At 43.1% G+C, this 18,950-nt stretch overlaps 1 protein-coding gene across 3 annotated transcripts in view; it reads right to left on the bottom strand.

Annotated features, from left to right (window-relative positions):
* LOC133132276 (glutamate receptor 4) overlaps positions 1-3,382 on the bottom strand; it is a 78,587-nt gene extending 75,205 nt beyond the window's left edge. For all 3 annotated transcript variants that reach the window (XM_061247614.1, XM_061247615.1, XM_061247613.1), the window contains exons 1-2: positions 3,098-3,382; positions 1,881-2,039 (exon numbers count right to left, since the gene is read on the bottom strand). In XM_061247614.1, coding sequence (XP_061103598.1) covers positions 1,881-2,039; positions 3,098-3,185 — 247 coding nt within the window. In that variant the 5' untranslated portion in view covers positions 3,186-3,382. The remainder of the gene's footprint in view (positions 1-1,880; positions 2,040-3,097) is intronic.
* Between the last annotated feature and the right edge of the window lie 15,568 nt (positions 3,383-18,950).

Raw genomic sequence — 18,950 nt, 5'->3', positions numbered from 1 at the left:
ACACCCTTAAGATGTACTCAGCAAACAGAAAGTGATTTAAGAACAATGGGGTATATGGTCTGCTAAGATTCCTATTTTGGTTGTGAGATAACATAAAAAGGAAAACAAGTTATATCAAAGACAGGTAAATCTTCCAGTCATGCTTCATATACACATACAGGTAACCTCTTTGGTCTATTTCTAATTAAATTGTGAATTAGTCATGGAGGGCATGTTTCAATACTATTTTTAAAATATTCTGCTTGTAAAGAATATTTGTCAGTTCCTTTGAACGTTGTTAACCAAACTCACTGATAAAATGAAAAATGCCTCCTTGGAAAAAACACTAAAATTCTCTGTCTTTTCTCAACAGGAATTTGGAGCACTTCCAGTCAGTTTAGCTACCACTGAGATTTAATAATCTATATTAGGAATGTACAAAAAACAAACAAGGCCAGTGATCTAACATTTCCAGATGAAAAGATTCTAAGACAGTCCAATTCACACAGCTTGTTTGGCAAGACAGGGGAATACTGCCAACGCAATCAAAATGACTACTGCTGCTTCCCCCAACAGGAAAGGCGGTACACTTTGCAGAGGGAGATGAAAATCCAGCAGTGCAAATGTAAAGAGACCGTTTGCTAAAACAGTACGTATGTGATCCTTAAACGAAACTGACTGTCAAAAAGGTACCGCGGTTTATGACCTTTTCATGCTTCCGCGACCGGGAAATCCTCAAGGTCAAAGCGTCCCTTTTTAGAGCATCAGTCACCCACGCACTTTCTGCGCTTGATTTAGCCATTGATTTTCTAATACCACACTGTAGATAAAAGAGAAAAGAAAAATTGCTCTGCTTTTTTAGTGTTTATGGACCCCGGCGGTAAAGAATCATCGGGTGCAGACTGCTCATCCCTTCAGAGTGGAACGTCTCCCCAATGAGGGATTAAAAAACGGCCACTAAATAAAAAAATAAAAAAATAAAAACATAAATAAATAAATAAAAGAGAAGGGCCATGGTGTGGAGAGCAGAGGAAGGCGCCGGGGGAGCCGGGCCTCGCTGGGCCCTGACACCGCCGAACGGGCGCGGCACGGTGCGTGGGCGCGAGCGTGAACCCCACACGGCCGCCCAGCCGCGCTGACCTCAGGGAGGAACACGCGTGAGGCTGATGGGACGTGACACGGGCCTGAACGCGGGGCGGGGAGGGGAGGGGAGGGGAGGGGGGCCGGCCCCGGCCGTCATGTGGTGCCGTAAAAGGCAGAGAGGCCGAGTCACCGCACACACACACATACACACACACACACACACACACACACACACACAGACCAACGCTGCCCAGGGCGCAGCTGAATTTACTCAGTTATCAGGGCCCACGTCGAGTTCTGCTTAAAGACCAAAAATCAGGGGGCCACCAGCGACTGCTTTCAAACAACAACGGCAGAATTAGCCTGCATTGCTGAGCACAGCAAACGAAAACCATGCTCACTCAACCGCGCGCACACACACACACACACACACACACACACACACACAAATGCAGACATGCACTTACCATGGTATACACACAACAGTAACAGTCATGTTAAGAACAGACGGTGCCTTCCTTTTGCCATTGGAAAATACATATGTTTGAAATGCATGCCATTCAGCAACCCAGTAATTTAATGTTCCCTCAGCACAGAAGATGATCAAATGATTGATCCTGGGTGTGATCCAGAGAACACATATACAGCAGCGGTTTGGCACAGAAAAAGTCCAAATGAACGGATGCTTGAAGCTGCATCACACTTCTCAGAGGTCCTGAGAGGGGCACCTTCAGAACTGTCATTATTACACCCACACCCCACCTCGCCATCATCACTGCGGTCGAAGGACACGTATGCTGTCCGTCATGTTTACTTACAGGCATTGGTAACTGCAAAGCTGTTGGCTGTTTCAATGTTGTCCACATGAGGGATCAGGTTGAAAGGTGCTTCTGAGGCATTGGGGCTGGTATTGTGCAGAAAGATTGCTAAACGAAATGCAGTATATTCCTGATCTGTGTTTCTGATGAACAGTCCACCTGCATAGAGAGAGAGCGAGAGAGAGAGAGAGAGAGAGAGAGAGAGAGAGAGAGAGAGAGAGCAGGGGAGGGAAAGGAGAGATACGATATGAATTTTATATTTATTGCGCTAAAGGATGCTTTGCGTTTGAAGAGGAACAGCAGCCTAATGACAGATACATATTTAAGTGCCCAATATATCTCTTACATATACAGTATCTTCAGTCAGCATGGACCATATAGAGCAATTATTGTGCACGGAAATAAGTGTTGTGAAATATCAGTTGGTTGAATGTTTGAAATCAACATGCAAAAACGAGCGTAACGTTTTTTTTTCCTTTCTTTTTTTTTTTAAGTTTTAATTTATACAAATGCAACTACGAGCTACTTGTCAATCTCTGCAAGTAGCCGACAGCTAACTGCGAAAATAAAATTGCGGTACAAATACTGCGTCGATTAAACCAACGTCTCGTGAAATCAAGGGACCATATTTAACATGTGAAGTTTATCCGCAGCTTGATACGGCGACCGGAATCTCACAAGAGCAGGGTTTTAGCTACTTCACAATAAATGATGCAATACTGGAATAAATTAAGCCAGCTACGGTAAAAGGAAACAAACGAGAATACCAACAATCCTGTACACTGAAAATGGCCGAATTGTACCGATATAGAACAGCGAACGTTTATGAACTTTCAAGAGAGCTCATCAATGATCCGATTGTACAGGCGAAACATCCCGTCCGAGACTGGCAAAGAAGATGCTGCAGTGGCGCTTAAAACGAAATATATAGCTGGAAGAAAGCATGCTCAAACACGAGTGTATGACGGTAACATTTATATTTTACACTTTGACATAAAATCTTAATTAAAAAAGTACTTAGATGCCCACTAACATTTAGCCTTTCAAAAATATACATTGGTTTATGTTCTTTGTTTCCACTCCATGTGAAAAGACACATTTCAGCGGACCTATGAACCATAGCTGTCACATAGGACGTAAAAAAAACCTCGTAATGCAATTCTAATTTCCAAAACACGGCAGACAAGAAAAATATACATTGAATAGCCATCACTTACCAATCTGAACGCTGCTCGGAAAAGCGCCCATTGTCAGCCCCCAAAAGCCAGAAAATAGCAAGAGAAGCTGTCTGCAATTAATCCTCATTTTGTTTAGTTAAAAACTGTTGAGAGACATTGAGGATGGTGACACATGGAGAAAGAGAATAAAGAGAAACCGACTACTAGCAATCCATCCCGGGTGGTTTTTTTTCCCGCAGTGCCCACGGCCGCTGGTGTGGATCCGTCCGGTGGTTAACGTTACATGCAAGATGGGGGAAAGTCACCAGTGGTGGGCAGTCTAGATGCTGCTTGCATTGAGGGAGATGAGACATGCGCTTTCTCTCGACCCCCCTAGCCCCCCCCCCCCCCCCCCCCCCGGCTAGGAATAGTCCCCTTTTCCTCTTCTGCCGCGTCTTCTTACTTTTTCTGCCCCATCTTTTCAATGCATTTGGACTAGTTTTGGGAATAATTATCTGATACTTCATCAGATGAGGTGGTGTTTAAGTGAGGCGGGTTGCTGTATTGTCATTCGTTTAGTTACCTCGTCCGAGCTGGTTGACTGAATTTTTGATGGGATTCTCTCGTGGCTATAATTCTGCGCTTGATTTTTGGAGCATACATAGCGGATAATAGGCCTGCTGAGTAGCCTACCAAATATGGACTCAGTTTGGTACTTGTATTACAGCTATCCACACCCGCACACCCACTCACCGGATCATATCGATCATGTGGAGCAATATGACACTGCTTTGCTAAAATACGCAAGCCTATTATTTGAAATACACAATATCCGAGCACTCTCAGGACATCTGGTCCTTTGGCTTGTCTCCATAGAATATAGGAACTCGTTTAAGTTCTTTGTGGAATCCTCTATAAGCGTGAAAAGCTCCCGACAAATAACCCTTTAATTGAATAAGATTCTTCTGTGTAATAAACAACAAGGTTCCTTTTGGCATCTTTTTTTTTTCCGAGAGTGTACTTCAAGCTCACTCACATTCAGCGCGACCCTTCTTGCATATAACAGGGGCAACTAGACACTGACAAGATAGGAAGCAAGTCACATGATCCTCCAGGTTTTAGTAATGTATTTAGTTTCAGACATGCTCATAACATAGAAACGATATCACTCGCTATCTCTCTCTCTCTCTCTCTCTCTCTCCCTCGCATCAATCTCTTGTTTGAGCCTAATTGCGTGGATTACGAACACCCACAATTGTAATTTTGAACAATTTGCAGCGGCTGGACCCTTCTCTTTTCGCCACTAAATTATCAAGCACCATGCAATTAGTGCCTATGCTTACAGTTTGTCGACCACCTCAGTACAGACAGGTAGGATAAAAAAAAACGTGCATAAACAGTATTTCCGTCTTTCTTTGGAAGATAACATTTTAGGCTGTGTGAGAGAACATTTCCTGTGAAGGACTTTGGGCTACAAATCTGTGAAAGGTGCTCCATAATTAAAGCCTTGTTAATGTTTATGATAGCTGAATCCTCAGAAATCCACATCATTGGCCTGTTGACAGAGGACTATAACACTGTTACTTGAAAAGCATTGGCATTGTGAATTTATGAGAATAAAAAATGGCGAAATTATGAGAATAGCTTGAATGCGTTGATTAAGAGGGAATTCGTTATACATAAATTTTAAACGGTTTAAAATGGTTTTATTTAAATAGCTCTATCTGAAGGTCCCTGTGGTGATCGTTCTTCTATCCCTCTCTCGCCTACACCGTAGATGATTATTAAGAAGGCAATAAAGAAGTTTAGATATATGCATGTTCTCAAAGCCTCCTGCTGGCAGTGTCATATAGATTACCCTTCCAAGTGATGTGTCAGTTCGGAGATGTTGAAAATGTTTTTTTTTAATCAGTCTTGTCTTTCAAATTAGGTTAAATTTTCACTCCTTTTACCTGGTGTCAGTGGTATATTTGTGCTCTCCGCGGAATTTCCATGTTACATTGATCTATAGAGTTGTCTTCTTCACATAATGATGAACCCAATAAAATACCCAATTATTAAGTCTGAGGTAAATGATAGTTGAAATGCAATAGAAATGAACTTGACTGAGTTTTTTTTTTTAAATATTGTTTTAGTTTTAGTTTGTTTCTGATTGTAGATGATTGCAGTTTTTGTAGATGATGAAGGAAGTTTCTGACCACCTTCCAGCTTTACAGTGACAAGTAGAGCACTGGGTTTTGTGGTCCATCGACTTAGAAGAATGGGGCTTACTAAGAATGAACACTCACTACTATAGTACAGGTATCACACTTGACGGGGATCACAGCTGCGTACAGTATTTACGTTGTTTCTTTACTTTCAAAATTATAGGGGTTTTAGAAAGCGCGTCTTGCTGCACGTCATTTCTGTATCCTTTCACGTTGCCCGGTAGCAAGGGTTCTTGTTCCGATGTATTGCAGCAGAAGGAAATGAGGCATGGCTTGGATTCCTATGATTTCGCGATTTTGAATGGCACTAATCAGCCAGGGCGGGTGTAGGCGATTTGGCAGGCCACAGATGCTCCATAAAAGGAGTACAGAACTTCATTTTAAAATGGTAGTTGCTGATAAGTAGCCCTTGTCCGTTTACTGTGCGTACATTGGACATATTCAAATGGCCAGATGGCAGTAAAGTAATTATTGTTCAGTACAAAACGCAGTGTGATTGGTTAATAGCAGTGGTAAAATAAAGTTTTCCCTGTGCATGCTAAGCTATGACTTCTAGTCCTTCTTTAGATTTCTATTTTAATTATCGCTCTCTGGCTAAGTCCAGTCCACTTCAATTCAAAATAAAAAAAACATTACATGCAGCCAATGCGTCAATCACCTTGCAACAATGCTTCCCTGAATTTGCAATCACACGGGGATACAGAGCTACACTGGCCCACAATCAGCAGACTATCTGATGCGGTTCCTGAGCTGAGAGAGATTTGGGTGTGTCCTACGAGTGCTCTCTCCGGCAGCCAAACCTTGGGGCCTGGAGAAGGCAGAGCAGCCCTCACCACACCCAGCCATGCGCCTTCTCCAGTTAACAAAATGAGTCGTTTTTGCTCAATGGGAATGTTCAAATAAACATCACCAGCTAGCTAGCTAGTTCGGCCAAACAAACTAGTCTACTAACGTTGCACAGCAAATGCTTGGTGCTATGTAAATGGTAAATGGTTGGCATTTATATAGCGCCTTTATCCAAAGCGCAGTACAATTAATGCTTCTCATCCACCCATTCATACACACACTCACACACCAACAGCGATTGGCTGCCATGCAATGTCATGACCAGCTCGTCAGGAGCATTTGGGGGTTAGGCGTCTTGCTCAGGGACACTTCGACACAGGGGATCGAACCGGCAACCCTCCGACTGCCAGACGACTGCTCTTACTGCCTGAGCTATGTCGCTATGTGCGAGCAGCAAGAAACCACTTTCTGGAAATTATTCTTGTAATGACGTTTTTAATCATTTTTTTAAAATTTTAAATACATTGTGTCTATCATGTCTATATTGTCATATTTGATAACTTTTTTTATAAAAGCAAGAACTCACTCCAGGCCATGGTATATTTAGCAAACAATGACCCTTAGCTGTGATAAAATCACAATATACCACTGCCTGTCGTGAGTTACATCTTAAATAAACCCTACCAAATACATTAACTTTCCCAAAGATATCCAGTCCAAAACCCATAACCCAAGGTGCCTTGCTCAAGCCATTGTTTCATGCTAAGGCCACAAACCAATGCATGCCATCAGTGTTTAGCAAGGCCATAGGACTGTCCATTGCTTAACCACGATGATTATTTGTGTATGGGGATGTTTTGGAATCTATAAACAAGGATTAATCTTGTTTAATCCCACCACAAATATTTGTCATGATTGTTGTTATAGGGCTGACTAAATATTGCATTTTTACCCTTCCTAGAATTTCCTTGGAACCGGCTGAAACATATTTACTGAATCTGGCAGTGAAATCACAATGAATACATTTGACTATGAATTGACATTTTATGGGACTAATATTGCCTTGTAATAATTATAATTGTTATTTTCAATGAGGGAAAAACACTATCAGCAACTGCTGCTTCAAATTAATTTTAGGTTTAAAAAAATAATTACAGTAGTGTGCAAAACATTGTGCACCCCTGGTCAAAAAGCCTTTTACAATTAATAGATTTTCAATAGTATTGAAGTCTGGGGACTGTGGTGGCCATTCAAAAACCTTCATCCGTACTTCATGGTTGATTTCGAGGTATGCTTTGGATCATTGTCTTGCTGAAATAGCCAACCTCTCTTCAACTTCAACATCTGGACTGACCTTTGAACATTAGCCTCATATTTAGTGGAATCCATCCTTCCTTCCACTCACAGTTACATTTATCTTCCATTTTCTAATAGTTTCTGACAGTGGAATTAGGTAGTTTGAAACATTGAGAGTTTTTGTAGCCTTCTCCTTCTTGGTTTCTGTTGCCCTCTTCATCTTCATTCTGAAATCCTTGGACAACTGTTTAGAGGAACCCATGGTAATTAACACCAGGCAGAACAGCTACTGCAGTCAGATACTTTAGAAGGCATGGAGTTACTTCAGAATGAAATTCTGGAGTATAGAATTTCCTATTCTGGAATTATACTCACCTGACTCATTGAAGCCCTTGAATGTATTCTCTAACCTTATCACAAATTATAGGAAAAGACGAGTGTTTGCACAAAATATTAACCAGGGGTGCCAATAATTGTGGAACCTGTTTTTTGGCAAAATATTTTTTGACTTTGGTTGATTCCATTGAATCATTAATAAAGCATACTACTTCACGCTTGTTGGAAAATAAAGCTTATATTCATTCATTCATTCATTCATTCATTATCTGAACCCGCTTATCCTGAACAGGGTCGCAGGGGGGCTGGAGCCTATCCCAGCATACATTGGGCGAAAGGCAGGAATACACCCTGGACAGGACTCCAGTACATGAGCATGCGTGCCCATTTGCAGCAACGCCCTGTTAATGTCCCCCCAAGTAGGCTAACCTGCAGGTCTTTATATGGTGGTCCTGCAATTGCCCTTCAATGCCCTGCACTCAATCTACCTCCGACTTCTGAGCAGAGACATTAACATTAATCAGAGAAATAGATTAGGTAAAATGTATTTCCAATTCCACTTTGTTTGAATCCATTTACAGCAATTGTTAGGGGTGGCAATAAGTTTGGCTCCGATAGGTTTTCAGAAAAAAACTGATTACTTAATAAAATAATTGAAACATGAGACTAAATGTAAGCTTATTGAAATAAAAAAGGCACAGTTTTCCCACATGTTTGAACATAACATGCATGTATGTTATTATGTGTTATTTATTGTATACAATCTTTTTTCTTCATTTTTATTAATGGGGCCAATAGGTATAGAGCCCTGTGTAAATGTTCATTACTAATCGTGCTTAGTAGGGGTGAGCAAGTAGTGCATTATTCGTATCTGTTTCTGTATCTGTATGGGGCGACATGGCTCAGGCAGTAAGACCAGTCGTCTGGCAGTCGGAGGGTTGCCGGTTCGACCCCCCACCCGGGCTGTGTCGAAGTGTCCCTGAGCAAGACACCTAACCCCCAAATGCTCCTGATGAGCTGGTCGGGGCCTTGCATGGCAGCCAATCGCCGTCGGTGTGTGAGGGTGTGTGTGAATGGGTGAATGGAGAAGCATCAGTTGTACAGCGCTTTGGATAAAGGCGCTATGTAAATGCCTGCCATTTACCATTTGTATCCGTTAAACCAATTAAATTATCCATTACTCGTTACTCGTCCACTCAAATAACATACTGTGAATCACGAACACTTGTGTGCCTAGCAACCACGTTCCCGTCCAGATCCCCGTACCGCTAACTCTCATGGCAATCTGTGACAGAGGCAATGGAGGCAATGCACCTCATTCAATACACAGGGCTCACATGGATCATCGCTACGTTTCACAATAAGTAACGTCGGATCACAACTGCCCCATACCTTGCTATCGGGTGAGGTCTGTCCATCACCCACACTACAGTACGATCAGCCTAAATAGCCGGCTAGGCTACCAACCACTAAGGTTACAATAAACAGTAAATTCCTGAACATGTCGACCGTGTTTGTTGAGTACTGCAGCGTGGCATAGGAATGGATTTGGTACTGGATTGGCTCCCTCCTACCAGTCGCAAGGAACGTCAGCGGTTTATGTGCATCTCCAATTATTATTATTTTTTTATTCACATTTTTTTCCCCTTTTCTCCCAATTTGGTGGCCAATTGTACCCTATCTAATCCAGTTAGTGTTAGCTGGGGATACACCGCTTACGACCCCGTCCCTTCAGCGGCCCAGAGGGAGAACTTCTTCAAGCCGTCTCGTCTCACAGCCCACTACCATAACTCCGAGGCACACCGGGGTGCATGCACCCGGAGATCCCTACTAGTCCCTGCTGAGTCCCTCCCTCAGAGCGGAGATCCCTACTAGTCCCTGCTGAGTCCCTCCCTTGGAGCAGCGAGCCAATTATGCCACTCCATGAGAGCCGGCCAAGCTCAGCTTTTGGCAGGACCGGGAATCGAACCCCGGTCCTCAGTGTGCAACTGTAACGAACTGATGCCTGCATCAAGGTCCGTTACTTTAGCTGTGGCTTCTCCAATTTTTACAGTCATTCACCAGGACCCACAGCATCCTGTCAGCCCCTTCACTGCATTTGCATCTCCTAAGTGGGGCGACATGTCTCAGGCAGTAAGAGCAGTTGGAGGGTTGCCGGTCGTTTCCCCCGCCCGGGCTGTGTCGAAGTGTCCCTGAGCAAGACACCCAACCCCTAAAAATGCTCCTGACGAGTGGGTTGGTGCCTTGCATGGCAGCCAATTGCCGTTGGTGTGTGAGTGTGTGTATGAATGGGTGAATGAGAAGCATCAATTGTACAGCGCTTTGGATAAAGGCGCTATATAAATGCCAACCATTTACCATTTACTATCTATGGGTTGTGTTTACACCATGTCAGGAGACTAATTTATGTAAGATTATTAGGTCACTCACTTCATTCACCGACCTAAACTATGCTCCGCTAAAGAGACTGCTCAGTCACTGATCGACCATGTCCGCCTCGTCTACCTGCGGACATTTGATAGAGGTTCCCAACTTTCTTCCCATTTCTGGTGAGCCTTCTTCAAGTTATTTGGGGGGCGTTAGACAGTCTCTCCTCTGGCTTCCATCCGCAGACCAATGGCCAAACCGAGCAGATGAACCAGGAGCTGGAAGATCATCAGAGATGTCCAGCGACAGCACCCTGCTCCCGTGAAGCCCGGAGGCATCCATTAGACGAGCGCTACTGTCACAATCTGTCCCGGGATTTCTCAACTTTTGGGAAACATTTTTCAACTTTTCTCAAATTTTTCTCAAAGTTTTCTCAAATTTCTCCTGGTCTGTTTTGTCTTTGTGGGTGTCTGCCTTTGTGTCCTCAACCCTCACACATTACCACTGTAGGGGAAATTCCCAGGAGAGATGACGTTTTGCAAACAGCCTTTCCCGTTTAAAAGAACCCAGTTCTTTCACAGCAAGGAGAGTTTCAATAATACAAAGCACGGAGAATGCATCACACCAATGTGAGAATACACTCTAGATTTTAGTAGACAGGGTGTCTATTCTTATACCATTACACATCCTAAGTTATCACATGCATACATCACGGCGAAAGCCAATCATCTTCATAAAGTGTTTCAGTACTTTTCCATCAAGCGTTGTACTCCTGGGCCCACATCTGCTCCTTAAGTCATATAACATTTGTTTTGCAATTAACACACTGCTACAGTAACTACAAAGCTTACATTTATCCTCCGTCTTTCCTCCTTAGGCTGGTTAAGGAGGAACTGACCTTGGGTGCGCTTCCTCCTCATTCTTTTCTGTCATAACAAGCACCTGAGAGCACCCAACAATGGGAGAGTGTTCTGCCTTATCTCCTGAAGCTGTGGCCGAGCACTCACCCCTCCCTTACATTTTTGCTGGTTATCTGTCACAGGCACAATTTATTCTTTTTAAGCAGTTTTCTAACTATATGCATTGTACATATCTGGATACATATATCCTGGGTTACATTGTACTACATTATATTTTTCTCTCACACCACATGTTCATTACTTATCACCAATACATATTGGAATGAAAGAAGTTAATGTACTTGTTAATGGTCCTTGGTTTGCTAACATATAAATATTCATGTAACTAATACAAAAGATAGTAGTTAACAAATACATTAACTAATGAAAAGTTAATAAAAAAATTTGTATTAATGTATTTGTTCATCAATTAATTCATGTTAACAACTATATTAGTGAATGGGAATTCTCATTGTGAAGTCTGACTGAAATGGGCTGGCATCGGGGTTACCCAGAACCAAGTGTGAGAACCCCTGCCTGAAGCCAATGCGTAATCTATGGCCTGTCATTTAACATTTATGTGGGGGTAAAGATGACAATATGATTGTAGGGATTAAAATTGATGCGCTGTGCTCACTGATTATCGTTAAAAGTCCAAGACTATGTGGATCTCCAGTGCACTGTAATTTCCTGCGTTTTGTAGGAAAAAAACTTACAGGATAGGATTACTGTGCTCAGCAGCAGTTGAATGCTGTGCATGTGTGATGCTAAGAGTCACGATATGTTTGTATTAAACCGGTCACACTGCATTGTTTATGTGTGAAAAACCAGTGCAAGTGCATTAAGTGTCACAAATGAGTATTGTTGCACTCCATATCAAAGTAAGATCAAATTTATAAAAAAATAAAAAAATATAAAAGATCCCATAATGCCCTGGAGAGAGAACACACAATCAAAGACACAAAAACATGAGAGGGGGTTGAAAGGAGAAGGGGGGGCTGTATTGTGGGGCAGGTTTGGAGGGGGTAGGGTTGGTACAGGAAATTTGATAAATGTAGGTCTCAGATGAATCGGATACCCGGCAGCCTGGCTCAGGGATTTCTCTGCATATTTTCTGAACTTAAAGGTAAGCCCTTAATAGATTCTGTGTTTCTGCATCTCGCGGTCCCTGGAGCCCTGTCGTTCAACAGCTCATTGGCTAATATTGCCTTTCCTGCTGAAAGTTCCCAGGAAGTGTGAAGCCGAGATGATCACAGGAAGAATCAGGTAGCACAAGAAAAGCAGGCAGGATAACTCCGTTCCCAGTGTCTGACTGAAACAGAGGCACACTCTCAGTACAGATAGGGGGGAGTGACTCGATGATTCACTTTTACCATTCCGTGGCAGCAGTGGGGTTCATAAAACAAATAATTACTGCATAATAAAAGGGACTGTAGCAAGGGTGCGGTTTGCGGAAAGGAAGCAGGGCAATCCGAGGACCGGGCCATTACTGGTTAAGAAGGCACACAGCTGGACTATGTTTCAAATGAGTCCTGGCTGTTAAAATGTGTGCTCTTTTCCGCAGTAGGTGTCTGAGACTGGGGAACGGCTGAGCTGCTGTTTGAGAGAGACGGGGCTGAAAGTGCCGGAGCTGAAAAGCAACAGAGCGTAGGCCACAGCTCAGTTCAATGTCTTTTGCCTTTATTATTTTAGTTTATTATTTGTACCCAGATCCTGTGAGGGTAATTTTTTTGTTTCATATTGGAGTTGCTCTTGCTCCCTCTCCCTTCCCCGATCCGCATTCCGTAATAAAAAAACGCCAGTGTCCAGCTCATCTATCCTCTGCTGGCTGTGTCACGGTGTGTGGCAGGGACAGAAGTCAGAGATGGCAGCTTTGGTTAAATGTCATCGCTTCTCTTGACCTCCGGTTTTCTACCTGATGATAATGCTGCACACACATACACACACTCATGAAACACAGGAGCTTTTGTAGGTGTTTTTCTCCTGTAAAATGTCACTGGCAGACTGATGTTATCCTCTCTGGCACCACAGTTAGGCTTTACTCCACATATGCCAGGCCTTCTGGGTATCCAGTTGCCTTCCTTGTGTTTCCCAGTTTGAAACACTTATTGACCTTTCTCAACATCTGACACATGCCTAGGAGTTCAGTGGGGGTTTGAACTTTTAGACAGTGAAACGCTGGAATCATAAGCTACTATAGCGTACACACAGTCATGGCACTGCCTGGACTGCATCAAACAAGTCATCAAACAAGAGTAGCGGATAAAGTATATGACTGGGACCCACAAGGTCGGTGGTTCGATCCCCGGTGTAGCCACAATAAGATCCACACAGCTATTGGGCTCTTGAGCAAGGCCCTTAACCCTGCATTGCTCCAGGGGAGGATTGTCTCCTGCTTAGTCTAATCAACTGTACATCGCTCTGGATACCTGCCAAATACCATAAATGTAATGTCATTTAATCTCTTGCCATCATTTCCTGGACCCACCTCCACCCGTCTTCCATTTCCTTTCATTCTTAAAACGTTTTCAATTCCAAATACTGTATCCTTGAATTCCAATTCAACACGGAAAAGAATGACAAGATGCTACAGAAAATGTGTGTGACCTTCATGTTTTTAATGTCCCTTCACACAGAGTGGAGGATATAAAGCAACGATCTGACCCAGCAGGACCTCACTATAACAAGCAGACTGAGTTAAAGTGCACTGATGGCCTTTGTGTTGTGTTCTCAATGGATGTGAATTGGATGTAGCATGATTACATTTTCATGTACGAGATCAGTTATACACATCCCAGCAGTTAAATAAGAGTCCATTACAGATATTCAGATATTAGACACCAGAAATTACGCCACCTTAAAAGATTGCGATTGAGATTGAGCCTGAATGATTATAATGCTGTATAAAAACATGAACATTTGACTGTTTGTGTCTGGGCACTGGTTTATGTTTGGAATGGGACTCTTCCACATTAGCCTTAGATCATTTCATCTGGCATGCCTTTTTAATAAAAGGCAATAGGCGGGAAGATTAAAAAGATAATTAAAAAATGATGTGGACATAACCTGACTAACACAGCAAAGAGCAAACGGGACAGATCCCGTCTTTATAACAGTACTGTAAGCATTCTGGGATGCAGAGGAAGGCTAATTAAAGTTAAAATTGATCCGATGCAGGTGTTGCACTAAGCAGGAATGCATAGGCAACAGTAGGTGCTGCTGACCTGCTATAATAATGTGTGGGAACTGGATCAAAAAGCCTGGGGCGGGTTCCACAGCAGACACAGCTTGGGGAAGGCCTGTAGCGTAGTGGTTAAAGTAAAGGACTGGGACACCCAAGGTTGGTGGTTCTAATCCCGGCGTAGCCACAATAAGATCCGCACAGCTGTTGGGCCCTTAACCCTGCATTGCTCCTGGGGAGGATTGTCTCCTGTCAACTATACGTTGCTCTGGATAAGAGCGTCTGCCAAATGCCAATAATGTAATGTAATGTAATGCAATGTAATGTGATCCAGGCCTTCATCATCACCCAGGCCCGGTCTCAGGTGCTCTCAGTCTCACTCACTCACTCACTCATTCACTCACTGTCTCTCAGTCTCACTCACTCATTCACTCACTGTCTCTCAGTCTCACTCACTCATTCACTCACTGGCTCTCAGTCTCACTCACTCATTCACTCACTGTCTCTCAGTCTCACTCACTCATTCACTCACTGTCTCTCAGTCTCACTCACTCATTCACTCACTGTCTCTCAGTCTCACTCACTCATTCACTCACTGTCTCTCAGTCTCACTCACTCATTCACTCACTGTCTCTCAGTCTCACTCACTCATTCACTCACTGGCTCTCAGTCTCACTCACTCATTCACTCACTGTCTCTCAGTCTCACTCACTCATTCACTCACTGTCTCTCAGTCTCACTCACTCATTCACTCACTGTCTCTCAGTCTCACTCACTCATTCACTCACTGGCTCTCAGGCTTTTTTCCTGATATACAGTGTGGCCAGTAGTGTAGTGGTTAAGGTACAAGACTGGGACCTGCAAGGTCGGTGGTTCGATCCCTGGTGTAGCCACAATAAGGTCCGCACAGCCATTGGGCCCTTAACCCTGCATTGCTCCACGATTTTCTCCTGCTTAGTCAGCTGGATACTGTACGTCGCTCTCCGTAAGAGTGTCTGCCAAATGCCATTAATGCAATGTAATTAATATATAATAAACTGCTGCTCTCTGCTCTGTAGTATTTGGCACTGCGTTACTCCATTCCTTTATTTGTAGTAAATCTACTACAAATAAAGTGGCCCCTGAGATTGCACTGGTCTCACCCGGATGTGAAATGGGGCGGCTGGCAGGCTTGCAGATCACCACCACCATGAATCAGCGTTTTTTTAGAGTTCCTGGAGGCAGTAGAGCTTGGGCAGGGCCACACATGTCCAGACATGTTCCTCATGTCCGCAGGGAAAGGTCACGCCACTTCGCTCTGTCCAAGGCTCTGACTGTGCGGACGATGGGAGCACATGACCTTCTCTGCGTCACGTGACCACGTTCACGGGTTCATCTGGAGAGCGGGCCAGCTCGTGGGATGTGGGTAATTTAAAACGTGCCATAATAAACTGGGCTTTCTTATTTGACATTTATGTGCAAAATATTGGAAACTACCCGCAACAACCTTCATAGCAAGGCCAGGCGGTCCTTCTCCCAGAGTATTAAGACTGCAATTTCTGACTTCATGACTATGTGTAAAGGTTTTACAATTGTATACACTGTCAGCCCACAAAGCAGAATGACATTACGTATTCCAAAAGCAGCATTAGAGTGAGGTGAGAATGCTCGCAATGTGCTTTCCAGCAACTGCAAACAGATCAAAAGCATCCCAGTGATTTCAGCTACTACTTTACTGTGCTGTAAGTCATTTGAAAAACAAAATCAGACTTGTGTGTGAAAGCCTTTCTTTGTGTTTCTGTCTTCTGAAGTTGAAACACAGTAAAAACATGTACAATGGCACTGACTTATAATTCCTGCTTGAACTATTGAATCTCAGTGGTGATATTAACACACAGAAGGGATGGACATGTAATGTCCCGCAGGGCTCTCTCTGTAACGACTCTTGTGAACGGTGTCCATTTGCAATGTCGTGTCCTAGCTCTGTGTCGGTTCCCTCCTCACCCAGAATAGGAATAATTAGTCTCTTGATAATTATCCTCTGCAACATCCAGGCCCTGCACGCATGACATTTCCCCGGGGGAATTCATTTGCATACATGGTACCATATCACCCCCACTTGCTGATGCCACTGCCTGGTGCATTGACTCATGGGACCAGACAGTATTTTTAGAAACCTTGTGGCCCCGAGGTATTTGTGCCCAGTGCGGAGGCATTTCTGTCTCAGTTCGTTGTTCCCACTGCCACTCAGGTCAGGTGCCCCCCGGTGCCCTGGGCAGGTTCTTCTCACCGGATCCAATGCACTGGGTCTGAATAAGAGAGCCAAAATGTTCAATCCTAGATACTGGCAATACAGTACATCATGCATCAGAGCCTGACCCAATATATTGGTTCACCGATATTATCACTAGACTCAGAGTTGGAGTGTGTGTGAATGTGTATGTTACCTAAGCAGGGACTTCTCTATGAGATTAGTGTATCTGAAAATGGCCACTTTCAGCCAATCATTTTCCAAAGCACAGATCTAATACAGGTGGCTTTTTCCAACAGAAAACAACACAGCCTTTGTTGTTTTGTTACGTGTATTTCGAAGAAAGAAGTCAACCAAAGTTCATTCAATGTACAACTACAAACAACCACTTGGGTAGGAATGTGCTGCATCCTCACCACTGAAATCTATTTATTTATGTATTTATTAATTTATTTATTTATAGATGAGTATGTGTTTTTACATTTTAATATCAATGTTTTTGACAGGTGACATTGGAGAGTCAGCCAGTGGAAGACTTGGTCATATAGTTTGCACCACAGGGCCCTCTATAAGCCAGTATAAACTGCGACTCCAAGAGAATAGAGATAATATATGCCAATAAGGTAGTGGCTTGTAGTATATACAGTATACTGTCACACAAGCCCTTTCTACAGATTGAAAGGAGCAAATAATCAACGACACACAGTATATGTCAGTCCTTCAGAGGTATTCCCCCTCTCTAGAGACTCTCAGTGGCAGGTGCAGCACTTCAATGAAAAGAAATCTCAGTCCAACGTGCCAACTACTATAAGTGCGACAAAAATGTCGAACAAACACCAGGAAGAGATCTTTACCGGCGGAAAAGACAAAAAAACGTTCAACACGCAGCGTATGCGCAGAGCTGGAGAAGAGGAAGTCTGACAGAAAAGCAAAACATCTGGCCTCCACTGGCGTGAAAAACAGCAGCCCAGGATGTGATGCGGTGGGAATTCGCAAAATAAAGAACGAGGAAGCCACGTGCGCTTATTCCCCGTGCGTGTGCGGGAAAGCATCGAATGAGAAGGGTGCATGTCTGTGATAGGAAAAGAGATTCTACATCCCCCTTCTCCTGGTACTCCATCATTGAGGCTGCACCAACAGTGTTCTCCACTCCGCCCTCCGCCACAAAGAACTGGTGCATGCAGCAGGGCCACCCCTGGGACGGCTCCTGCCCCTCTTACAAGACTGAAACAGCTGGAGCTGCCGGGGAAACGGAGGGGAGAGGGAGGACAGGGGAGAGCATTTACTGAAACTCCATAACTACTGTGAGCGCCATACACCACGGATGGGGGAGGGGCTGAATGTGTCACTCGGCTTTTTGAAAAATTTTAAAGCCAATTTCATGCGCGGGAACATTGTTGCTGAAGAGATTATCCTACCGTTTATGGTACCCACCGTTTGCCTGTAAATGTTTTTGTGCAAAGCATTTGGCGACTATTAATTATTTTCTCGTTATAAGCTATCGGGGCAGGTACAGCATCATAAATCTCATTGCTAGATCCTGAAATTTCTTTTCATGAAAAATCTTGAAAAATTACTATTGGGTTCTGGCGATAAAAAAATTATTTAGAATTTCAGAGAATTATAACAATATCTTACTCGGTTTAGATTATACACAACTACAAAAATTTAGAATTTGTCATTTTCGCCATCTTGAATAAAGTATGCAAATGAGCTAATTTACATATTCAGAATCTTTATCTTTTCGAGTCCATACCTCATAGCTAATGATAATTGAAGTATGTACCTCTGAAATGATCTGGAAGATCAACAGTGCGTTTTTGGTGAAACATAAGCTTAAATGTACTATAGGTAATTTCAGACTTCTAACGGTCAAGAGAGGAATAGCAGCAACAAACACCTTCAAACCACAACACTGTTTAATCTCCCCCTTCTCTGTGAACGTGCTGACGTTGAAATGGCATTGGCTGTGGCAATTAGAACCAATTTTCAACCAATGAGCTTAAATTATTGTACAATGTTTTGGTACAGAGTGATGGGCCTTCAGCTGCATTGTTTTTTTTTTTAACAATGTTTTATTAACACAAAAATCTTTCTTATTGTACCTTTAAGTTGCATTTCATTTTGCTCACTGCTGGATGGAAAGCAAATAATGATTTCCATTTACAGTTTGATGGCAGCTTGGAAACATGATGAGATGATCCTATGGCAAGTGAAGCTGTGAAACACTGTAACCCACACTGATCAGTTAAAATGGCTTCAGGATGCAGTATGAATTGGTTCTGGAAACATTTGGGCTTGACACCCAAGCACATTCCCAACAGCAACTGTCCACAATGAGAAACTATCCATGTGTTACGGAGAGTATTCGGTGTCACAGAACGTAAAGTATATAATAACTTCTCATACTGCACAGTAAATGCATAATTTTAAACATAATTTTTCCAGTACACCTTGAAAATGATCAATACTGTACTCAGTGAGATGGTGCCGCTATGGAAACATCCAGGTGCATACATTTATTCCGGAAATATACTGAATGTAAGTGGAACTGTATGGTATCCCTCTTTAACAATGAGTATTTTAAAGAGGGACACAAAGTCGTTGCACT

The sequence above is a fragment of the Conger conger genome, chromosome 7 (assembly GCF_963514075.1).
Source record: "Conger conger chromosome 7, fConCon1.1, whole genome shotgun sequence".
NCBI lineage: Eukaryota > Metazoa > Chordata > Actinopteri > Anguilliformes > Congridae > Conger > Conger conger.
Note: the sequence above shows the minus strand (reverse complement) of the source record. Positions and strands in the feature narration are given on the sequence as shown.